The 19,601-nt window shown below is 49.4% G+C and overlaps 2 protein-coding genes across 3 annotated transcripts in view; both read left to right on the top strand.

The window, feature by feature from the left end:
• LOC143435756 (ankyrin repeat domain-containing protein 24-like) lies at positions 1-8,975 on the top strand. Of its 2 annotated transcripts, XM_076919209.1 has the most exons (8): positions 1-1,637; positions 3,050-3,122; positions 3,316-3,434; positions 3,532-4,923; positions 6,103-6,270; positions 7,420-7,551; positions 7,718-7,783; positions 8,032-8,975. In XM_076919209.1, exons 1-8 carry the CDS (start codon positions 1,557-1,559, stop codon positions 8,107-8,109), a joined length of 2,109 nt encoding a protein of 702 aa, XP_076775324.1. In that variant the 5' UTR covers positions 1-1,556; the 3' UTR covers positions 8,110-8,975. The 2 variants fall into 2 exon arrangements, with proteins under 2 accessions (XP_076775324.1, XP_076775325.1); XM_076919210.1 differs by lacking the exon at positions 6,103-6,270 and having other exon boundaries at positions 3-1,637.
• Positions 8,976-9,615: 640 nt separating this feature from the next.
• LOC143436467 (uncharacterized) overlaps positions 9,616-19,601 on the top strand; it is a 44,922-nt gene continuing 34,936 nt past the window's right edge. Inside the window, 4 exon segments of the mRNA XM_076920854.1 lie at positions 9,616-10,104; positions 18,412-18,538; positions 18,741-18,801; positions 19,345-19,601. Coding sequence (XP_076776969.1) covers positions 10,102-10,104; positions 18,412-18,538; positions 18,741-18,801; positions 19,345-19,601 — 448 coding nt within the window. The 5' untranslated portion in view covers positions 9,616-10,101.

Below are 19,601 nucleotides of genomic sequence, written 5' to 3'. Positions count from 1 at the left end.
CCATTGTTAATACAGCAGAAGCCAGGCATGGTGTTCTGCTCCTGTCATCCAGCACTCAGGAGGCATCAGGGGAGGCCCAGCAGTTGAGGTCATCCTTGACCACTTTCCTGAGTCTGAGGCCACCCTGGGTTACACCAGACCCTGCCTCAGAACAAAGTAACAAGAAAATCCAGTTGGAAGAGAAAGACTGGAAGTCTTTCCCCATCTGGACTCTTTGCAACAAACCACACATTTAATAAAAGCGCAGGATAAAGGGGACTCTGGACTTTATGGAAGTAACGTACAAAAGTTCACAGCCTTCAGGAATGGCTCACAGGGTGTACTGGACCTGCAGGCAGGAAGTTGAACAGCCTCTGGGGGAAGTGAGGACGATTATAGGAAAGGCAGAAAGAAGAGATGAGAGATAGATCGATAGGACTGCCAGTAAATGCTGAAGCATCAGGTTTGATTGGTATAGCCTTTTAATACTCCACACTGGATAGATGCCTAGCTCCCCATCTTGCTTAGGTGGGTGCTTAGCAGCCAGCAGCCCTGAAAACAATGCTGTGATGGGGTAGCCTCCACAGTGTTCTGGAATCTCTGTTGGGGAAATCTGGGTGGGGTAGTCCAGGCAATCTGAGAGGGCATAGGAGGACAGCACAGACAGGCAGCTGGCCAAAGCTGGGCCAGGCCTGCAGCCACCTTGAAGGCACTGAGAAGGGGAGGGAGGCCAGTGAGCAGTGGGGGACGGGGCTTCAGTGAGAAACAAAATCACAAGCTAGCAGAAACAAAAGCTTCCAAACATAGGATATCTGGTCCCAAACAGAGGCCTCCCTGTTCCTTCCACCAAGATTAATAAAACATTCAGCCCCTCGCCTTGAGCCTCAAGTGTATCCTTGTGTCAGCAGACCAGGAAATCTGTCAGCAGACCCTGACCCGCCTGACTCTACCTGGCAGGCAGACTTTTACAGAAGTGGGCAAAATGACTCCTGACAGGAAAACAGGGAAAAGCATATTTACTGTGCAAAGCATGAGGCCGAGTGTTCAACAATATATCCTTTGTATGGATCTGACCCACATGTCCTCTCTCCCCTGTTCCCAGAACTCAAGAATGAGGAGCCCCCAAGAAGAGGAAGGCCCTCCAGTCAGGCCAGCATACCTCTTCCCATAAGAAGTAGCGGTAGTTTAGGCTGGACTGGGCCTCTGCCTCACACTCAGGTTGGACTAGCCCTAGAAGCCTCACCTAACGTGAAGTTCACTGTCGGGGAAGTGACAGGATGATCCAGGAGATTTGTGTGCCTGAGCAAGACAGGGGCCACCTCCTGCAGAAGATCAGGGGCCTGGAACAACACAAGGAACCCAGGAGGAAGGAGGTTAAGAGGCTGCAGGCCCTGCAGTCTGGGAGTGGAGGAGCAGTTCCCTGGGATACTGTTAAGAATTCCGTTAAACTTAAAAATTAACTGTCCCAGGACACATCCTGGGAGGAGCACATTCCTTAGTCCAAGGACACCTACTGGACCCTGCTGCATTAACATTCAGAGGAAGAAGTGTCTCTGTAGGTGCAGAAGCTGCAACAGATGCTGGTGGAGAAGCAGGAGGAAAAGGAGAGTCTGGGCCGGGAGGTGGAGAGCCTGCAGAGCCGCCTGTCCCTGCTGGAGGTGGGCGGGGCTTGGCAGTGCAGAGCCACAGAAGGAGGGTGCAGAGGGGTTAGGATACTGTACCCCTGGCTTGGTCTCTTTGGCTGGGGCAGACACCTAGCTGGTCTGCTCCCGAGAAAACACCTAGAGGAACCACTGCACTCAGAGCAGCAGGATTTCAGGATCCCAGAGGCAGCCTGAGTCCCAAGAATTCTTCCACCTAGGAGCTCAGGATCATAAGATCACAGAGACAGCTGGACTCTGAGGAGTTCTGACACAAGCAAGATAACTGGAGAGACAGGCTCCAGTCAGAGACAGTGAGTACAGGTAGCACTAGAAATAACCGGATGGCAAAAGGCAAGTGCAAGAACATAAGCAACAGAAACCAAGGTTACCTGGCATCATCAGAACCCAGTTCTCCCACCATAGCAAGTCCTGGACACCCCATCACACTGGAAAAGCAGGATTCAGAATTAAAATCACTTCTTATGATGACAGAGGACTTTAAGGACATAAATAACTCCCTTAAATAAATACAGGAGAACACAGTGCTGGGATGGACAAGGGGTCAGTCAGTGCTTAGGGCTGGGCCAGAGAAATGGAAGGAACAAGGAGAAGGGTCGATTAAGCCAGGGTATGTCAGCAGGGCTTGATGAATGTGGTAGCATATGGGCAACTCTGACATGTCAGAACTTCACCTATGCACCGCGGTATGGAGTGTGGAGTATAAAAAGGCTATATATATCCACCACACATGACTTCCATAAAATCACACACTTGCCAAGACTTCTGCAAACACACACATGCAAAGATGGCAGCCTCTCTGACACACACATCACACACGCCCCAAACATATAAATATAGCAGTCACACACAGGCCACAGCCCTCACACAAACACCCACACACTGTTCAACCTGTGCAATTAGAGTTAGCGATATAGACCAGTCAAGAAGGAGGTTGCTGCCACCCCTACTGACCTGAGTTCACTCCCCATGTGATGGGAGGAGAGAACCAATTCTCGAGTTGTCTTCTGACTGCCACCTTGTACTGTGGCATGTGTGCACTCCTGCAGACACACAAAATAAACGTGATAAAATATCCGTACAAGCACGTAATCACACAGACACACAGAGGTGAGCATGTACTTGGGGATGTGCTGGGATTCAAACCCAGACCCTTGACTCTATGGCCAGAGTGTGGCTCAGTGGTGAGTACTTGCCTAGCGTGTGCTAGCCTGCGCCCTTGTCCAAACCTGCATCTCATTAGAAGGGGAAGGGCCATTTGGGTGCTCAGCGAACACAGACACAGCCAGTTGGGAGTTGCCTCCGCCCCGGCGTTGTGTGGGTATATGGACATTGTCCGTTTGGGGGATCTAAAGTCTCTTGTCAGTAAGGGGCAGGATCTGAAGGTCTACTTTCTGCTGGACTCCTAGAATGAGAGAGAAAACACAAGCTATGATGTGGCCACCCTGCAGGATGAGGAGGGTGAGCTGCCTGACTTCCCAGGTGAGATCTGCCCCCTCTATCCCACCCTCCCTGCTGCCTACCCGGGATCCTGAGGGGTGGATGGCCACGTGGATACAGAGCCACGACCATAGCTTCCCGTGGCAGAGGCGTGTGATCCCCACTGAGCAGCTCCCGACTGTCCCTCATGGTGTGTGTCCCCAGCCTGACTCAGTGCTGTTCTCAACCCTGCCAGGAGCTGATGCACTGCTGTCAAAGAACCAGAGTCCATCAGCAGAGGCCATGCTTGCTTCCCTACAGGAGCAGGTGGCTCAGCTCACCAGGCAGAACCAGGAGCTGCTGGAAAAGGTCCAGGTGGGAAAACTGAGGCAGTGGACATCTCTGCAGACCGCGGGGTGGGCAGGGAACACGGTGAGCCTACCACTTAGCCTGCCTGCCTCCCCACCCCCAGATCCTTGAGGAGTTTGAAAAGGACGAGGCGCAGATGGTGGAAGAAAGTCAGCCCGAGGTCGTCCCCCTGGTCTTGTATGAATCCTTACGGGCAGAACTTGAGCAGGTTCGGAGGCAGCACACAGAGGCCATGCATGCGCTGCAGCTGCTGCAGCAGCAGCAGGGGGAGCCGCCGAGGGCCCCTGGAGGAGAAGAGACGGCACACCAGGACATCAAGGACAAGGGAATCACTATCCAGAATGGACCCAGCATCCCAGACCTCAATGGCGTCACGTATACAGAAACCACAGCAAGTGGAATGGAACTCCAAGCAGAAGGCTCCAAGGGCGTCTGGAACACTGAAGCGGGGGCTTCAGAAGCAGGACCCACAGAACCCGAGGCTGCAGGTTCAGAGGCCACGGGGCAAGATGGAGTGGCAGCCGAGGCAATGGACACTAGTGCTATTATGGCTGAGGCCCTAAATGTGAAAGCTGGAGGCGACAATGCTGAAAGTGAGCCAGTGGCTGTAGGAGATACAGGAGGAAAAGAGAACCCAGGAACGAAGGCTGATGGGGTGGATGTGTTGCAGGCTGGGCTCACAGGCACAGCGATCAGAAACATAGAGGCCACCGGAGTGCGGGATACAGGAATTCAGGATACAGGGGTAGAGGCCACGGCAGTGAGGACCACTGGAGTGCAGGCCACAGTGGCGGAGGTCATAGGGGTGAAGGTCACAGGAGTGCAGACCACAGCGATAGAAGCCACAGGAGTCAAGGACACTACCACGGGGGCCACGGAAGCGCAGGCCAACTGCTGGCAGGCCAGGGAGGCAGACAGCACTGGAGCGCAGGACACAGCTATGGAGCCCACGGGCGCACAGGCCACTGTGACAGAGACTACGGAAGCGGAGAGCGGCGGCACGGAGGACCCCTGCGCTGCGGTCCTGCAGCCGGGGGCGGCGGCGGCGGCGCTGCAGGCCGAGCTGGAGACCCGGATCCGAGGTCTGGAGGAGGCGCTGCGCAGGAGGGAGCGGGAGGCTGCGGCCGAGCTAGAGGCTGCTCGGGGCCGTTTTGCCGAGGCGGAGGCAGAAGCGGAGGAGGCGGCCCGTGGGCGGAGCCGCCAGCTAGAGGCGCTTCGGGAACTGCTGGCCACGGCTACGGCCACGGGCGAGCGTGCACGCGCAGAGGCCGCCGAGTTGCGCCAACAGCTGGCTGCCTCCGAGGCTCGGGTCGCCGAACTCAGCTCTACACTGGACACCGCCCGCGAGGAGCTGGAGCGCACGCGCGGGGCCTCAGTTCCTGCGGACGAGCACGAGCACGCGCTGGGAGCCCTGCGCGAGCACGTGACCCGGCTGCAGGCTCAGCTGGCCGACCTGGCGCGCAGGCACGAGAAGACTAGCGCAGAAGTCTTCCAGGTGAGCGCATGCGCCAGGCTGTCCTTTCGCAGGATTTCCGCGTGGGCCTGGGCGTCTGCGTGAATGTCTGTACACGTACGCAGTGTTCCTGAGGCCAGAAGAGGGCGTCTGATTTACTGGATGTTGGAGTTACAGACAGGAGCCACCGTGTGGGTATTGGGAACCGAACCGAGGTCTTCTGCAAGAGCAGTGTTCTAACCCCCTGTGCTATTTCTCCAGTCTGTAATATTTTTATTTAGATTTAATTTATTATTTTCTATGTGGTGCACACACATGGCATGGTGGGAAAGTCAGGTGGCAGCCTGTGGGACGCAGTCCTCTCCTCACCATGTGAACCCTGAGCACCAACCAAGGCTATTAGGCTTAGCTGCAAGCACCTCCACCCTCGAGCCCTGATGTGTGTGTTGTATTTGTGTAGCAGAGACTTGTGTAGTCCAGGCTGATCTTGAATGCGTCATCCTTTAGCCTCTACCTTCCAATTAGAGGGATGATGGTAGGACCTGTTTACACAGAGGTGCATGCTGGGCCAGCGCTCTACCCGATGAGCCCTATCTGAGTTGAAAATTTTGTTATTGCTAACTAGGTGACTCAGAGCTGCACAGTGAGGCCCTGAGTCAACAAAACAAAAAGCGAGCAAACGTCCTTAAAAGGGAGTGTGTGTGTGTCTTTTGTTTTGTTTTGTTTTGTTTTGTTTTTTGAGACAGGGTCTCTCTGTGTAGCCCTGGCTGTCCTGGAACTCACTCTGTAGACCAGGCTGGCCTCGAACTCAGAAATCCGCCTGCCTCTGCCTCCCAAGTGCTGGGATTAAAGGCATGCGCCACCACCGCCCGGCGGCGTGTCTTTTGAGAGTCTCTCTCAATTCTTGGGTTGGCCTTGAAGTCACAGTGTAGCCTTGGAACTCCTAATCCTCCTGCCTCAGCTTCCTGAGTACCTGTGTCACAGGCTTGTACCACAAATGAGGACGCCAGGACACAAAGAGGCCTAACTCCCTGTCCAGGGTCAAACATCTAGTAGTCAGTGGTTCTTGGCAGGACCAGCGTGTTCCGGTCGGGTGGGAATCAGAACCTCCCTTGACGTGGAATGGTATCAGCTCAGCATGGAAGGGTGGGAACAGCCCAAGGATCCAAGCCTCTGTGGGGTCTAAATGTCCCGAGAGTCACGTGTGGGCTTGGGCCACAGGTGCAGCGTGAGGCATTGTTTATGAAGAGCGAGAGGCACGCAGCCGAGGCCCAGCTGGCCACGGCCGAGCAGCAGCTCCGGGGGCTTCGTACAGAGGCCGAGAGGGCGCGCCAGGCCCAGAGCCGTGCCCAGGAGGCCCTGGACAAAGCCAAGGAGAAGGACAAGAAGGTGGGTTCCCTCCTTGCTAACTGTTGGTGCCCACTAACCCGAGATTACACAAAACTGAAGAACCTCCCAGCCAGCAAGGTCTTGAGAATTTGGCCCATTTCTCACGTGGGAAACTGAGTCCCAGAGAAGAAAGAAAGTCTCAGCTGGATTCACTCTTGGTGTCAATGCTCAAATGCATCATGGTAACCATGGTAACAGATATCCAGCCCTTACTGTGTTCTCTAATTATCCCCATTCGAAGTAAGGGGCACAGAGAGGTGATAGCACTCAAAGAAGGTCACATGGCCATGAAATGGGTTATAAGCTGGGATTTGAACCCATTTATACATTTGAAAAATGTTTAAAATTTCACATATTTACTTATGTTGGGCTTGGGGCATGCATGTGTGGTCAGAGGACAACTTGCCTGAATCCATAGTGTTCAACCATGTGGGTCCCAGGGATTAAACTCAGGTAGAGAGACAGCTTGGCAGCAAGTGCCTTTGCCCTTGGGCTGTATAATCAGCTCCCAATTTTATGTTTTTGGGTATGCCCTTCGTGTGCATGTGCATGTATGGAAATCACAGGTCAACGATGGGCATCCCATACAATGAGATAAAAACCTCAGGTTGGGTTTATGGGCTACTGGGTATGGCAGACAGCCCAGACCCTAAATTTGTCTAAGGTGTGCCAACATAGGCCTTAAGATAAGGGGATGAATGGTGTTTTTCTATGAAGAACCAAAAACAAAACAAAAACCAGTATTTATTGACCTGGAGGCCCCATAATGTCTGGTTCCTGTTTGCTGTGAGCAGACATGGTTATGGGGCAACAGGACTTTGTTAGTGAGAGTCACGTGCGGTTTGGACCCTCTAAGGGCCACAAAGTAGGTCTTTCTTTGGATTTTCTTCTCTCCAAATATTTAAAAAACTGAGGAGTGTTTTAAGCCCTGGCTGTATAAATACAGAGTTTTTGTCAAGTTCTCACAGCATTCGCCTTAAATGACTAAATTCCTGGACTGTTCTGACAACCAGGAGCTCAGAGTCTGAGTCAGCTCAGCTCCTTGGTCGAATTAGTGACCCTGTGCCAAACTTCCCAGGAAAGGTGCAGAGGTCCCTGGTCCCTGCCTAGCTCAGCGTGACCACTCACAGGGTCCCCTCCCCTTACCAGATCACAGATCTGTCCAAAGAAGTCTTTACACTGAAGGAGGCTCTGAAGTTGCAGCAGTCCACCCCAGCCAGCTCCAAGGAGGAGGAGGAGGCCCTACGTGGCCAGGTGACAGCCTTGCAGCAGCAGATACAGGTACTGGTTCTGTATCGTGGGCAGGGGTGATGGGAACCACAGACAGGCAGTCGGCATAGATGGCTGGCAGGGTGCAGGCTGGGCAGGGGATATCAGACCTCAAATTCACAATGTACACAAGGATGACCTTGAACCTCTGATCCCTCCCTCTCCCATGTGTCCACAGGAAGAGGCCCGGGAGCACGGGGCTGTGGTGGCTTTATACCGTACCCATCTCCTGTATGCCATTCAGGTGAGTCCCCTGCCTCCTGACTCCATCTCTGGGTACCTACCTGGCTTTATCGTTTCTCTGCACCACCTGGGCTTCAGTTTCTCCTGTTTAGAGCCAGCCTCATGGCTTCTGGGGACATCCCGTGCACTGACCTATTTCTTAGGGCATTGACTCCCTTGGGTTTGAATAGAGAGATTTGCAAGGGACAGGGAGCACCCAGCAGGAGCACCAGGGTGTGACTCTGCCTCTGTTGTCTCCCACCTCACCAGGGACAGATGGACGAGGATGTACAGAGCATTCTCAGCCAGATCCTGCAGATGCAGCGGCTTCAGGCTCAGGGTCGCTGAGGACACAGCTCAGCCGTTCAATCTTCACTCTTCACCTCTGCAAGCTGAAGCCACAGACACCACCTATCCCAGCTTCCAGGGGTGAACTGACTCAACACTCAGTGGGACACCAGCCTGGGCCTTAGCGATGGCGGCCAGCTGACCACCCCACAGCTCCCTGTGGTCTGGCCCTCTGCTTCCCATCACCACAGCCCCCTGTAGTCTGGCCCTCTGCTTCCCAGCACTCCGCATTTGATATATTGGGAGTCCTGATATCCCACTCAGGAGGACAAGCCCATTGTGTGTGTGTGTGTATGTGTGTGTAAAAGAGAGGGGGGCAGGCATAACCAGTGTGACACACTAGGGGAGGGCAGGGATGGGGCAGGGGACTCAGAACACAGTTTGATCTTCTGACTCCAGAAACACAATTATGGCAATAAATATGAGTGCACTGCAATATTTAAAGAAACCAAGGAATAGAGTTGTATTTCAGGGGTGGAGACCCTACCTAGAACCCTTGGGGAGGAGGCGGGGTTGAACCCTATGACCACTCTAGAGGTGGTGGGGGCTAGGACAATTGAGGCAGACTAAAATCATGCAATAGCCATCTTTATTCAAAGTCCCGGACTTATAAGCTCTCAGGTTTAAGAAAGGTTGCATGAGGACAGCCAGGGCTACAATGAAACCCCCTCAAAAAACAAAGAATAAGAACAATAAGAATAATATGAAGAAGAAGAAGAAGGAGAGAAGAAAAGAAGGAACATGTTTTTCCTTAGAGGTCTAAACATTTGTTTGAATACAGCAGCAGGCAATGATGACTAATCTGAAGTAATCTCACTCCTATGGAATAATGCTGGTACGGGCATGAATACACTGAGGCCACAAGATTCTTGCCTTGTTTCTTGGAGTGTTCTTATAGCATTCGCAATTCTCCTTAAATGACTGGATTCCTGGACTGTGTTCTGACAATCAGGAGTGTGCTTAACCTTATGCAAGACCTATGATACCAAAGTAACTTACTTATTTTCTTGTTTTCTTTCCCTTTCTTTCTTCCTCCTGTTTCTTTCTCCGTCTCTCAGAGTCTCTCTCTCTCTCTCTCTCTCTCTCTCTCTCTCTCTCAATCGTCTCTCTCTCTCTCTCTCTCTCCTCTGTTTGTTTTTTTGAGACGGGATAGCTCTGTATGGACCTGGCTGTCCTGGTCCTTATGGCTTCAGAGTCACAGAGGTCCTCTGCCTTTGTCTTCCGAGTGCTGGGATTAAAGGCGTGCGTGCAACCACCGACTGGGCAATGCCAACCTTTTTCGTCACTTTCCATCCCAGGTCATCACCCTGGAACCTCCCGTTTGGAGACCTTAATTTTGGTTGTTTTTGGTCTCCAAGCTGGCTTAAAACCTTTGATGCCCTGCCTCCACCTCCCAAAAGGTGGCATGAAAGGCCATTGCCACCACAGAAGGCTGGGAATGTAGGAATATTTGGCCAACAGCGTGCAGCTGAGAGATGCGAGCACTCCTAAGTGCGCCTTATAGAAATTGCTGCTGCCTGGTGACTATCAATTAGGTGGCTTAAATTTGACGTGAATGGGCTGGGCGTCATTTCAGCTGTGAGCAGGGGCACCACACAGTGCACACAGAGTAACGATCTGTGTACTAGACACCCTATGCCTACCCGAGGAAGTGCCTACTGTGTGCAGATGTAGTGCAGGGACAACTATGCAGTTCGGGCGCAAGTTCTACAGTCAAAGTCTGCAGGCCTGTGCCTTGGCGGGAGCCCCGGCCTGGGAACTACTGTGTTGAGTCCCTGCGAGCCTCCCTGTTTCTAAGGAAGATGCTCCTGTCACTCGGGTGGCTCTAGCCAATCAGGGTCTCGAGGCGGACTTGAGTGGAGGCGGGAACTTCCGGCCGGCCAATCTCAGGTTTGCCTGTGAGTCTGAGGACGCGCTGGTGTGTCCGGTGCGTTGCGCTGTGACCGGCTGCCTGGAGCCGTGAGGACAGCGGGCGAGCTGGGACTCGGCGCCATGGTGAGCGGGGCGCCGTCCCCACGCGGGGAGGATCCGCGGGAGCCCGTGGGCGTTGTCCCGGGGTGCGGGACCCGGCGGCGAGACGCGGCGCCCGGTGCGATTCCGTTCGTTCTTTGCACCTCGCAGGCGGAAGCGGGACGTCTGAGTGACGTATTCCCTGACTGCGCCTGCGCACACGTGTGTTAGTGCCACAGACCCACTGTTTCCCGGCCTCAGGTGTCAGCACTGACGGACGTTAACTGTGCGTGTGTTCTAAGTGTCCTCTCACGTTCTGCTGATTCTTTATTCCTTCTCAGACAGCGCAGTCTTACTGCAGGTGAGGGGAAGTTCTGAAGTCAGATGGCGGCGCTGTGCGCTGTTGTGTTCAGTCTGTGCTGCTCAGGTTCTCGTCCACGATGACCTTTGTCATCGGGTTCTGTCGTTCGCTGCAGGAATCGTTAGGCTCTTTAGTGGACATTTGTTGAAATCTGTAGCGCAGATTCTGTACTGAAATAATACTGAGACTTCTTGTCTACGATCTCGCAACTTCTCTCCTTTGAGTTCCTTGATTCTTTTAATTAGAAAGTTACAGTTTTGGCTGCAGACATTTGTCATATTTCTGTGTATTTCTGTATTTATTCATAGGGAACATATAAGTGTCATGAAGGGTCTGTATTTTAATTTACTAACTTTATTTCATATGCATGAGTGTTTTGCTTCCATGTATGGTTCATCAGTTGAATGCTTGATGCCCACAGAAGACAGAACAGCCTTCAGATGATTCCACAGGATCTAAGGATAATTTTGTGCTGCCATGTTAGTGCTTGGACCCTAACCATGTCTTTTGTAAGAGCAATAAATGGTCTTTATTGCTGAACCATGTGTCCAGTACTAAATGTGACAGACTTTCAAACTTTTCCCTGTATGTGTGCTGTGCACACACTGAGATCTGAGTGTTCAGGTAACTCAGGTTTGTTTAAAAGTCTGTCTTTAAAGTTGGTGATGACATCAGAGGCATGCTGGTTGGATTTGGTCAGCCTGACACAGGGTAGAGCAGACTGGCCTGTGGACAAATGTGTAGGGAACCTTTCTTAATTAGTGATTGATGTAATAAATGCCCATCTCATGGTTTTGGTGCCACCCTGGGCAGGTGGTTTGGAGTTGTATCAGAAAGCAATCTTAGCAAGCCCTGAGATCAGTGCAATGTTTTAGTCAAAGTTCTATTGCTGTGAAGAGACACCATGAGCATTGTAGTTGGTACCGTCTGTAACTTGTGTTTTACCGTCCTTGCCCCACCTCCCAAAAATAATGACCCTGAGACTTTATTTTTCGCGAGTAAATGATTAGGCCATAAGATTTGGCTCATTCCCTGACTAGCTGGTAATTTAATCATCCCATTCATTTTATTCTATGGGTACCATATGGTTTGTTACTTCTCTTCAGTTTCATAGAACACGTTTCTCATAGTTTTGTGGTGAATGTCTTCCACTGAAAATTTGGTTTCAGAGAAGACAAATGCTAGGGCCTTAAGAGGTGAGTGGCTGGTCGGTGCTTGGATAATGTTGGCTGCAGTCTATCAGTTTGTCATGTCGTTGTGCACAGAGAAATGAGAAGAAAAAAGTAGATATCCTGATTCTGAAGATCAAAGAACTTGCTCCAAGGAATTACAGTGCCCCAGTCAGTAGAAAGTAGTCTGATGGTAACGACGCCCTTTTCTCCTCTGTCTTTCCTTATCTCCTGTCTAGTGTTAGGGGATTGAAAGGGAAGAAAAGAGATAGAGAAGGGTGGAAGCCAGAAAGGTACCTATAAAGTAGCACAGGCTGGCTACTTCAAAGCCCACCCCATAATACACTTCCTCCAACAGGCCACGCCTACTCTGGTAAGCTAAAGATCCTAGTCTCTGTATTCAGAGCACCACAGGCCGTAAGCAGCATTTACTGGGTTGACAGCAAATGTGACATGCATAAGCCTCTGGTTTATAGTTATGTAAGATAGTGAAATCTGTTGGCCAGAGCTGAGCTGGAAACTTGTTATTATAAAGACATTTTTCTTTACTGATCTCTAAGTGTGTGGTGTGATTTCCCTTTGGGAGGGCACATTTCTTTCAGAACAGCTTCACCTCCAGGCTTTCAGAAATACATTTTACAATAAGGTCTCCCATGTTGACCGAGGTTGCCTTCATCTCACTGTGTGGCTACACAGGCCTTGCTGCCTTCCTGAGCCAACCTCCTCGACTTCTAAGTTAATGGTTTGTAACACCACATGGGCCTGAAAAATATCTATGTGCCTCACGTAGCAGACTGTCCATATCAGGACAGTAACAGGAGAAGGATTTGTGTGTGGAGCATGGCTTCTCCCTTAGAGACCAGAGTAAAAGGAAGGGAAGGTTCACTGTGTGTACACTGCAGGGAAACAGATTAGGCAATAGCTGGGTTACAGCTGGTCCAAACCTGTGTGAGTCAGTGAGCTACAGGGTCTGGAATGGCAGGTGAACGGCTTGCCCAGCATGCATTCATTGATACTGTATGAATGAAAGGCAAACTAAGTTGGTGGGTGTACAGTTTGGGGAGGTTACTTTAGTCCAGTGAAATTTCCAACTGGGCAGCTCTCATGTGTAAGTGCAAACCTGGTTGGGTCTCTTCAGTGTGGTGAGAGATTTGAGACACAGGGTATTTGGTTGTGGCTTGTGCCAGCTTACAGCAACTGGGCAGCTAACATTTTACACATGCAGTTTACTCTATTCAGCAGTTTCTTCCATGCCTTGTTTCTGGCCTGAAGTAAGAGTAGGTAGACGGAATGAGTAAGAACCCCCCTGGGAAGACTCCAGAGCCTAACCAATTACAAAATCAGTCAGGCCCCTTGGAAGCTGAGCTGAGTGGGGTCTTGCCCTGAGGTCACCATTCCCTTATGCCGTCAGACTTCCATTTGCCATCAGACTTTGCGTTGAACTTTTATTCAATCTCTCTGTGCCCTGATTTAGCGCCATTGTACATCCTGGTGCTCTTTTCTCCTCAGAGTATACATTTGTATCTTTCCTTGCTCCTTTCCATTATAAATCTGCATAAGAGTAACCACTAATAACCATAGGACAGAGTCAGCACTCTGTATTGAAATCTCCTCTTCCAGAATCTTCATTTGGCGCCAGGTGGATTTTTTTGAACAAGGTTAGAAAGCAGCCATGTCATTCACAAGATATCACAAGAATGAATGGTCTTCAGGCCACTTACATTCTCTTGAAAACTCTTGAAGCCAGGCCATCCTAAGTGTTCTCAGCACCATTGTCTTCCATGATCTTTTAATGTGCTCCATGAAGCCCCACTTAAAGCATTCAACCACTGTTCTAATTCAAAGCTCTAACGTCCATATTCTGCCAACAAGCAGCATTCATGGTAGGAAATTTAAAAGTGGCAGTTTCTTCTATCCAGCTAGCTTCCCAATAGTGAGACAGAGACGTGAAGATTTATTGAAACAAGCTTCAGTCACAACAACCAAGAAGCCTACCTCTCTGTGCTATACTTGCCACTTCCAGTCACATGCTTCAAGTTGCTTGCCGTCTTAGAGGCGACCTGGTGTACTCTGTTCCTTGTGTGTCTCATGGTGAATCCTCGTGGTCCATTATGCATTATGGCTACCTTCCTTCTTCCACCTTGGGGCTCCTTTCTGTCTCTTCCTCCTCTTTCTCTTTCTCAGGGACCCAAGGATTGGAAGTCCAGCCTACCTCTTTCCTCTGCTAAGTCGTTGGCTGTTCAGCCTTTTATGAACCAATCACAGATAATTGGGGGAATGTTCTCTAATGTTGATACAGGGGACGGTCCAATTGTCATGACAATGCTTGTGTCCAAACTGTAACCAGATCTTGGGGCAAACGAAGTGAGCAGGTGAATACACAAGACCCTCTCTAACAAGCATGCCCGGGCCTTTCAGAGAAATACCCTGCTTCCTGGTACCGGCTTCCATCTTACTGCTGTATTGCTATGAAGAGATAAACCGTGACCACAGCGAGTCTTATAGAGGAAAACAGTCAAGGCTTGCTTACACCCTCAGAGGTTCAGTCCACTGTATCATGGCGTGGAGCATGTCAGCCTGCAGGCAGATATGGTGCTGGACAGGCAGCTGAGAGTTATACATCCAGACCCACAGGCAACAGGAAGAGAGAAAGCCAGTCAGCTTGGGCCCTTGAAAGTCAAATCATGCCCCAGTCACACACCTGTTTCAACAAGGCCAGACCTCCCAGTCCTTGTCCTGCAGTGCCACTCTGTGCTGTGGGCCTGTGGGGCCGCCCTCCCTCTAACCACTGCAGCAGTGTCACTTGTGTATGCAACTCACCGCTCTAGTCTTGATTTTCTTCTGTTATTCTATGTTTCTCAGTTATTAAGAACTTTATTCAATTTTCCTCAAGTAGTTACTAATTTATTTATTTTAAAAGCTAGATGTCACAGCAGTGCTTTCTGTTGCTGTGATGAACACCAAGACCAAAGGGAGAAACGGGTTTATTTGCCTTACACTTCCGCAGCTGTTCGTCATTGATAGAAGTCAGGATGAGCGCTCACGCAGGGCAGGAACACGGAGGCAGGGGCTGGCGCAGGGCTGGGCAGTGCTGCTTACTGCTGGCTCCCTAGGGGTCTGCTCAGCCTGCTTTCTTAGGGAATCCAGGGAAGGCACCACTCAAAATGGCTGTTCCCTCCCCATTAATCAGCAATTTAAAAAATGCCTTTCAGGCCTCCCCGCAGCCCAACCTCAGAGGCATTTTCTGAGTTGACGTTCCCTCCTCTCAGATGACTTCAGCCTGTGTTGAGTTGACACAAAACTATCCAGCATAGAATGCCAGGCTTTCCTTGCATGATGTCATTGAGAATGTCTTTGAACACCTAAAACTGCCTCTGCCACTCAGTGCTGGGAATAAGGTATTCAGGTCAGTGAGAAGGAAAGGAGACAAGGGAATGAGTGTCCTAACGGAGCCCAGGCGTTTCCTGGGGAGAGTCAAATGCAGAGGGACCTGCGGAAGAATCAGTCAATTGTCCTTGTGGTGGTTTGAATATGCTTGGCCTATGGGAAGTGGCACTGTTAGGAGGTGTGGCCTTGTTGGAGTAGGTGTGGGCTCGCTGGAGGAAGTGCATCACTGTGGGGGTGGTGCTTTGAGAGCTCCTCTTAGCTGCCTGAAAACAGTGCTCCTGGCTTCCTTTGGATGAGGGTGTAGAACTCTCAGCTCCTGCAGCACCATGCCTGCCTGGACGCTGCCATGTTTCCTGCCTTGATGATAATAGGCTGAGACTCCAAATCTGTAAGCCAGCCCCAGGTAAATGTTGTCCCTTAGAGCAATAGAAGCTCAGTCAGTCAACGTGTGAGGTCTTGTTGTCAGTGTAGAGAAGGTGGCAGAAAGGAGACGGATAGACAATCTGCGTGTGAGGTTTGTTGTCAGCGCAGAGAAAGGTGGCAGAAACGAGACGGAAAGTTTGCCAGTTTTGTCTGCAGTTAGGATTATCCTTGGTTAGTCAGATATCAATTTTAGGTGATTGATAAATGTCCTGATAAATATTGCTTTTAGGGTCTTTAGGCCAGGATAATAAAGAATTTTCTTCTAGAAACCACATTAGTGTAGTTGCACTAGTTCAACCAGAACAGAAGACCTGAGCAGATAGGTGTGGCCCTGCCAAGCTGGCCTGTTGTTTTTTTGGCTGAGAGAAATGTCCTGAGAGAAATGGTATGAGTTCTTCTTGTGTGTTCCTAATATAAATTGTTATTCTTTTGAATACATGGGGTCATAAAGCCTGTTTGAGTGTTTAAAATAGAGCTTTGAGATCATAATTACTTCATTTGGCCTTTTCCTTTTCTCTCTCCTGGTCTCCACATAACCCTCTCTGCATTCAAATTCATGGCCTCCTTTTGCTTTAATGGATGTTCCTATTTGAGTTTGACGTAAGGTTGGCTGCAGGACTTCTTAGGTCTGAGGTAAAGGGATGGCCGAAGTGCACATTGAGTGTGTACTGACTGTGCACTCTACACCTAGGAGGAGAAGCAAAGTGCTCTGGGAGGCTGGAAGAACTTCTTCTTAAATGCAGATCTGCAGTAGAATGGCTCTGTGTGCTCCTGGGTGGGAGGCAGGGCTGGAAAGTGTGAGTCCTTTGACCTGTGTGGCCCTTGCCACAGAGGGTCTCTGGGAAGGCCTTGTAGTGGCAGCACCAGTGGGCAGCAGCATGATGCTTCTTTCCAGGATTCTGTGGGCCAACATGCGAGTGCTGTGTCTGCTGTGCTGCTGTGACAGTGTCCGGGTGACATTGCTTTGCTAGGAATACATGGGAAAGAGAAAGGCCAATGAAGTAATTATGATCTCAAAAATATAATTTAAAAACACTGAAACAGGCTTTGTGGCCCCACGTATTCACAGGTGGATCAGGCAATGGCAGCTCAATGCCTGTGTGGCAGGAGGCAGTGTTAAATCATCCTTAATGTTGTTCTGTGTGTGGTCACGTTAGAAGTAAGTTCAGGGTGGCCAAGAAAAAAAACCGCATCATTCCAATTGCAGTGCCTGAACAAGGGGAACTTGACTCTGGATCTAGGTCAGCCTGTCTCCTGCCCTAGACAGAGGCTGCACTTGGTTTTAATTCTAAGGAAAATGGTGGTTGCATCTTTTACCCTGGGCTAGCCGGTGTCTGGCCTCACTTCTGTTTATTTGGGTATTCTAACATATTGCTGCACTGGAAACGAAGGAGAGAGGATTTGAATTCCTAGTTTCCAATATGAGCTCAGTAGTATTTTATGGAAAAGGCTCCTGTTTGATTTGTTTTTAACAAGACCCTTCTCTCATTCACAACACTTTTCTTCAAACTCATTAATATGTTGGCACCCTGTCCTATGTTGGAAAAGGAATGTGCAGTGGGGACACAGCACATGGTTAATATTAGCTGATGGAATAATCCTGTGTCAGTCCCTGTGATGCCACTATTAGGTATGGCACTGTTGGAGTAGGTGTGTCACTGTGGGTGTGGACTTTAAGACCCTCACCCTAGCTGCCTGGAAGCCAGTATTCTGCTAGCAGCCTTGAGATGAAGGTGTAGAACTCTCTTTAGGAGATTTAGAACTCCTACACCACACCTGCCTGGATGCTGCCATGTTCCTGCCTTGAGGAAAATGCACTGAAACCTCAGCCTGTAAGCCAGCCTCAATTTAATGTTGTTCTTAAAGAGTTGCCTTGGTCATGGTGTCTGTTCACAGCAGTAAAACCCTAACTAAGAGACAGGGCCCTGGTACAAACAATAATTATTACATCTCCTTCATTAGGATGGTTTAAGGTGAGTATCCTAGTTCATAGGATGGTTTCTTGACAGAGACATTGTCTCATAGAATGTGAGCCCTGTACCAAGGCTGTTGCAGGATATTTGATCACACTGTAAACCCTGAGATTATGTTGTTTTCTGGAAAAACCTTATTCTAGTTGTGGTGTGGCTCAGACCAAGCACACACCTTTAATCCAAATGCTTGCTGCTTGCATATTGTAAATAGGATTCAATAAAGTCAACCATAGGTCAAAAGGTGGAGCAAGCAACCAGTTGACAGGGAGTGAACATAGGAAAAAACCATAGAGAATAAGAGGAAGCCAGAAGGACTGATACAGAAAATAAGAAGTAACAGGGAGGGACATTCAGCGTGACTGTGTTTGAGATGGCATTGGGATGTTGGCTAAGGAGGAAGATGAGCTGGGTGTTTTCTCTGCCTCTTTGAGCTATTTCACTGCAGGGTCTGGCTCCCAAGTCTTTATTGGTAAAATCAAACAATTGAGATTTTTTAAAAAACAACAGGAGACCATCTCTTTATCAGGGGTTCTTACCTCCCTTTCCCTCTCTCCCCCTCCCTCCCCTTCCCTCCTCCTCCTTTTCTTCCTTCTCTCTTTCTTCCTCCTCCTCTCCCTTTTCCTCCCTGCTCTCTCTGTCTCCCTCTCCCTATCTCCCTGTCTCCTTCTCCCTCTCCCCCTCCCTCTCCAAGCAGGGTTTCTTTGTGTAGCCTTGGCTGTCTTGGAACTCACTGTGTAGATCAGGCTTGCTTCAAACTCACAGTATTCTGCTAGCCTCTCATTCCCACCTTCTGGTGTTAAAGGTGTGTCCCACTACTACTCAGCAAAATTAATAACTTAATGACTGATAGGGAGGGTGTTCATTATAACATTCATCATGCCCATCCTCTTTTGAAGTTAGGGATTTTGATACAGTTTTGCTAATGTATACTCAATAGCACCTATCTGTTTTACACCCAGAATTATATACTCAGCGAAATGTACACGTACAGTGCAGTCAGTCTCACCATTTCTATATGTCCTTATGTGGGATATTTTAGGCTGCGGTGAGCTATGAGGATGTGCATGTGAACTTCACTCAGGAAGAGTGGGCTTTGCTGGGTCCTTCTCAGAAGAGTCTCTACAGAGATGTGATGCTGGAGACGTGCAGGAACCTCACTGCTATAGGTAAGAATGTGAGTTTTCCTTCACTTGCTAGACAAGGGGACAAGTGTTTCTTGGTTATTGGTGGACTTCCGTGATTTGTCTTGTGACGGAAGAAGAATGTGGTGAATAATCATACATGGTTCTCAGGTTTACCAAAGATTCTAACTCAAATTTTGCATACTATTCAATAATATATCATAAATTTCCTGTTACTGTATTCTAGGCTACAAATTGGAAGACAGCATCGTTGAAGAACACTGTCAAAGTTCTAGAGGACATGGAAGGTAAAAGTCACGTGCAAGCTGATGCAAACGCATCACTGAGGACACTGTCATGTGCCCTGAAGGTGTAAAGAAAAGCAAGAGTGTAAACAAGGAGAGATTTAAGTGTTCTGGTGATTATTCATTCTCACAAGGCCGTGTACTTCAGTTTCAGGTAGCTGACCTGTGTTTGCAAGGGGTTCCTCTAAGAAACAAGACAAAGAAACAATACCTTAACACATGATAATGTTTTAGACATAGCCTGGGAGAGCCATGTGTGAGAACTGTCAGTCCATTTAGTTTCATCCCATTCAAAAAGCATGCACATTGATGAGGGGACCAGTGAGTGTCCAAGACCTTTTGTAAACAAATAGTTCATAGTAAAGCTACTGTTACTCAGATACTTGTAGTGAGTTTCCAGAGTTTAGTGAGAACAGTTTATGGGAAACAAGAAGGTTGTTGTCATGGAGAAACCTTAATCCCTATAGCACATGTCTGTGTGGAACAGGAACTTAACCTGTGTGTATGCAGTGTGAAACCTTCTGTTTGTTATTTCTCTTTTAATAGGAATAACATCTGTCATTGTGGATACAAGCCTTGTGAGCATAAGGGATATGGGAAGAATCAATGTACCTTTGCACATAAGAGTTTTCTTCAAACCTATGAAAGAATCCATACTGAAGAGAAACCCTATGAATGCAATCTATGCAGTAAAGCCTTTGCAAATTTCCGTAGTCTTCGAAAACATGAAAACAGTCATACTAGAGGAAAACCCCATGAGTGTAATCACTGTGGTAAAGCCTTTGTAAGTCGCAGTGCTCTTC

The sequence above is a fragment of the Arvicanthis niloticus genome, chromosome 22, assembly GCF_011762505.2.
Source record: "Arvicanthis niloticus isolate mArvNil1 chromosome 22, mArvNil1.pat.X, whole genome shotgun sequence".
Classification (NCBI taxonomy): Eukaryota; Metazoa; Chordata; class Mammalia; order Rodentia; family Muridae; genus Arvicanthis; species Arvicanthis niloticus.
The sequence above is the reverse complement of the archived record's forward strand: the minus strand, read 5'-3'. Positions and strand labels throughout refer to the sequence as shown.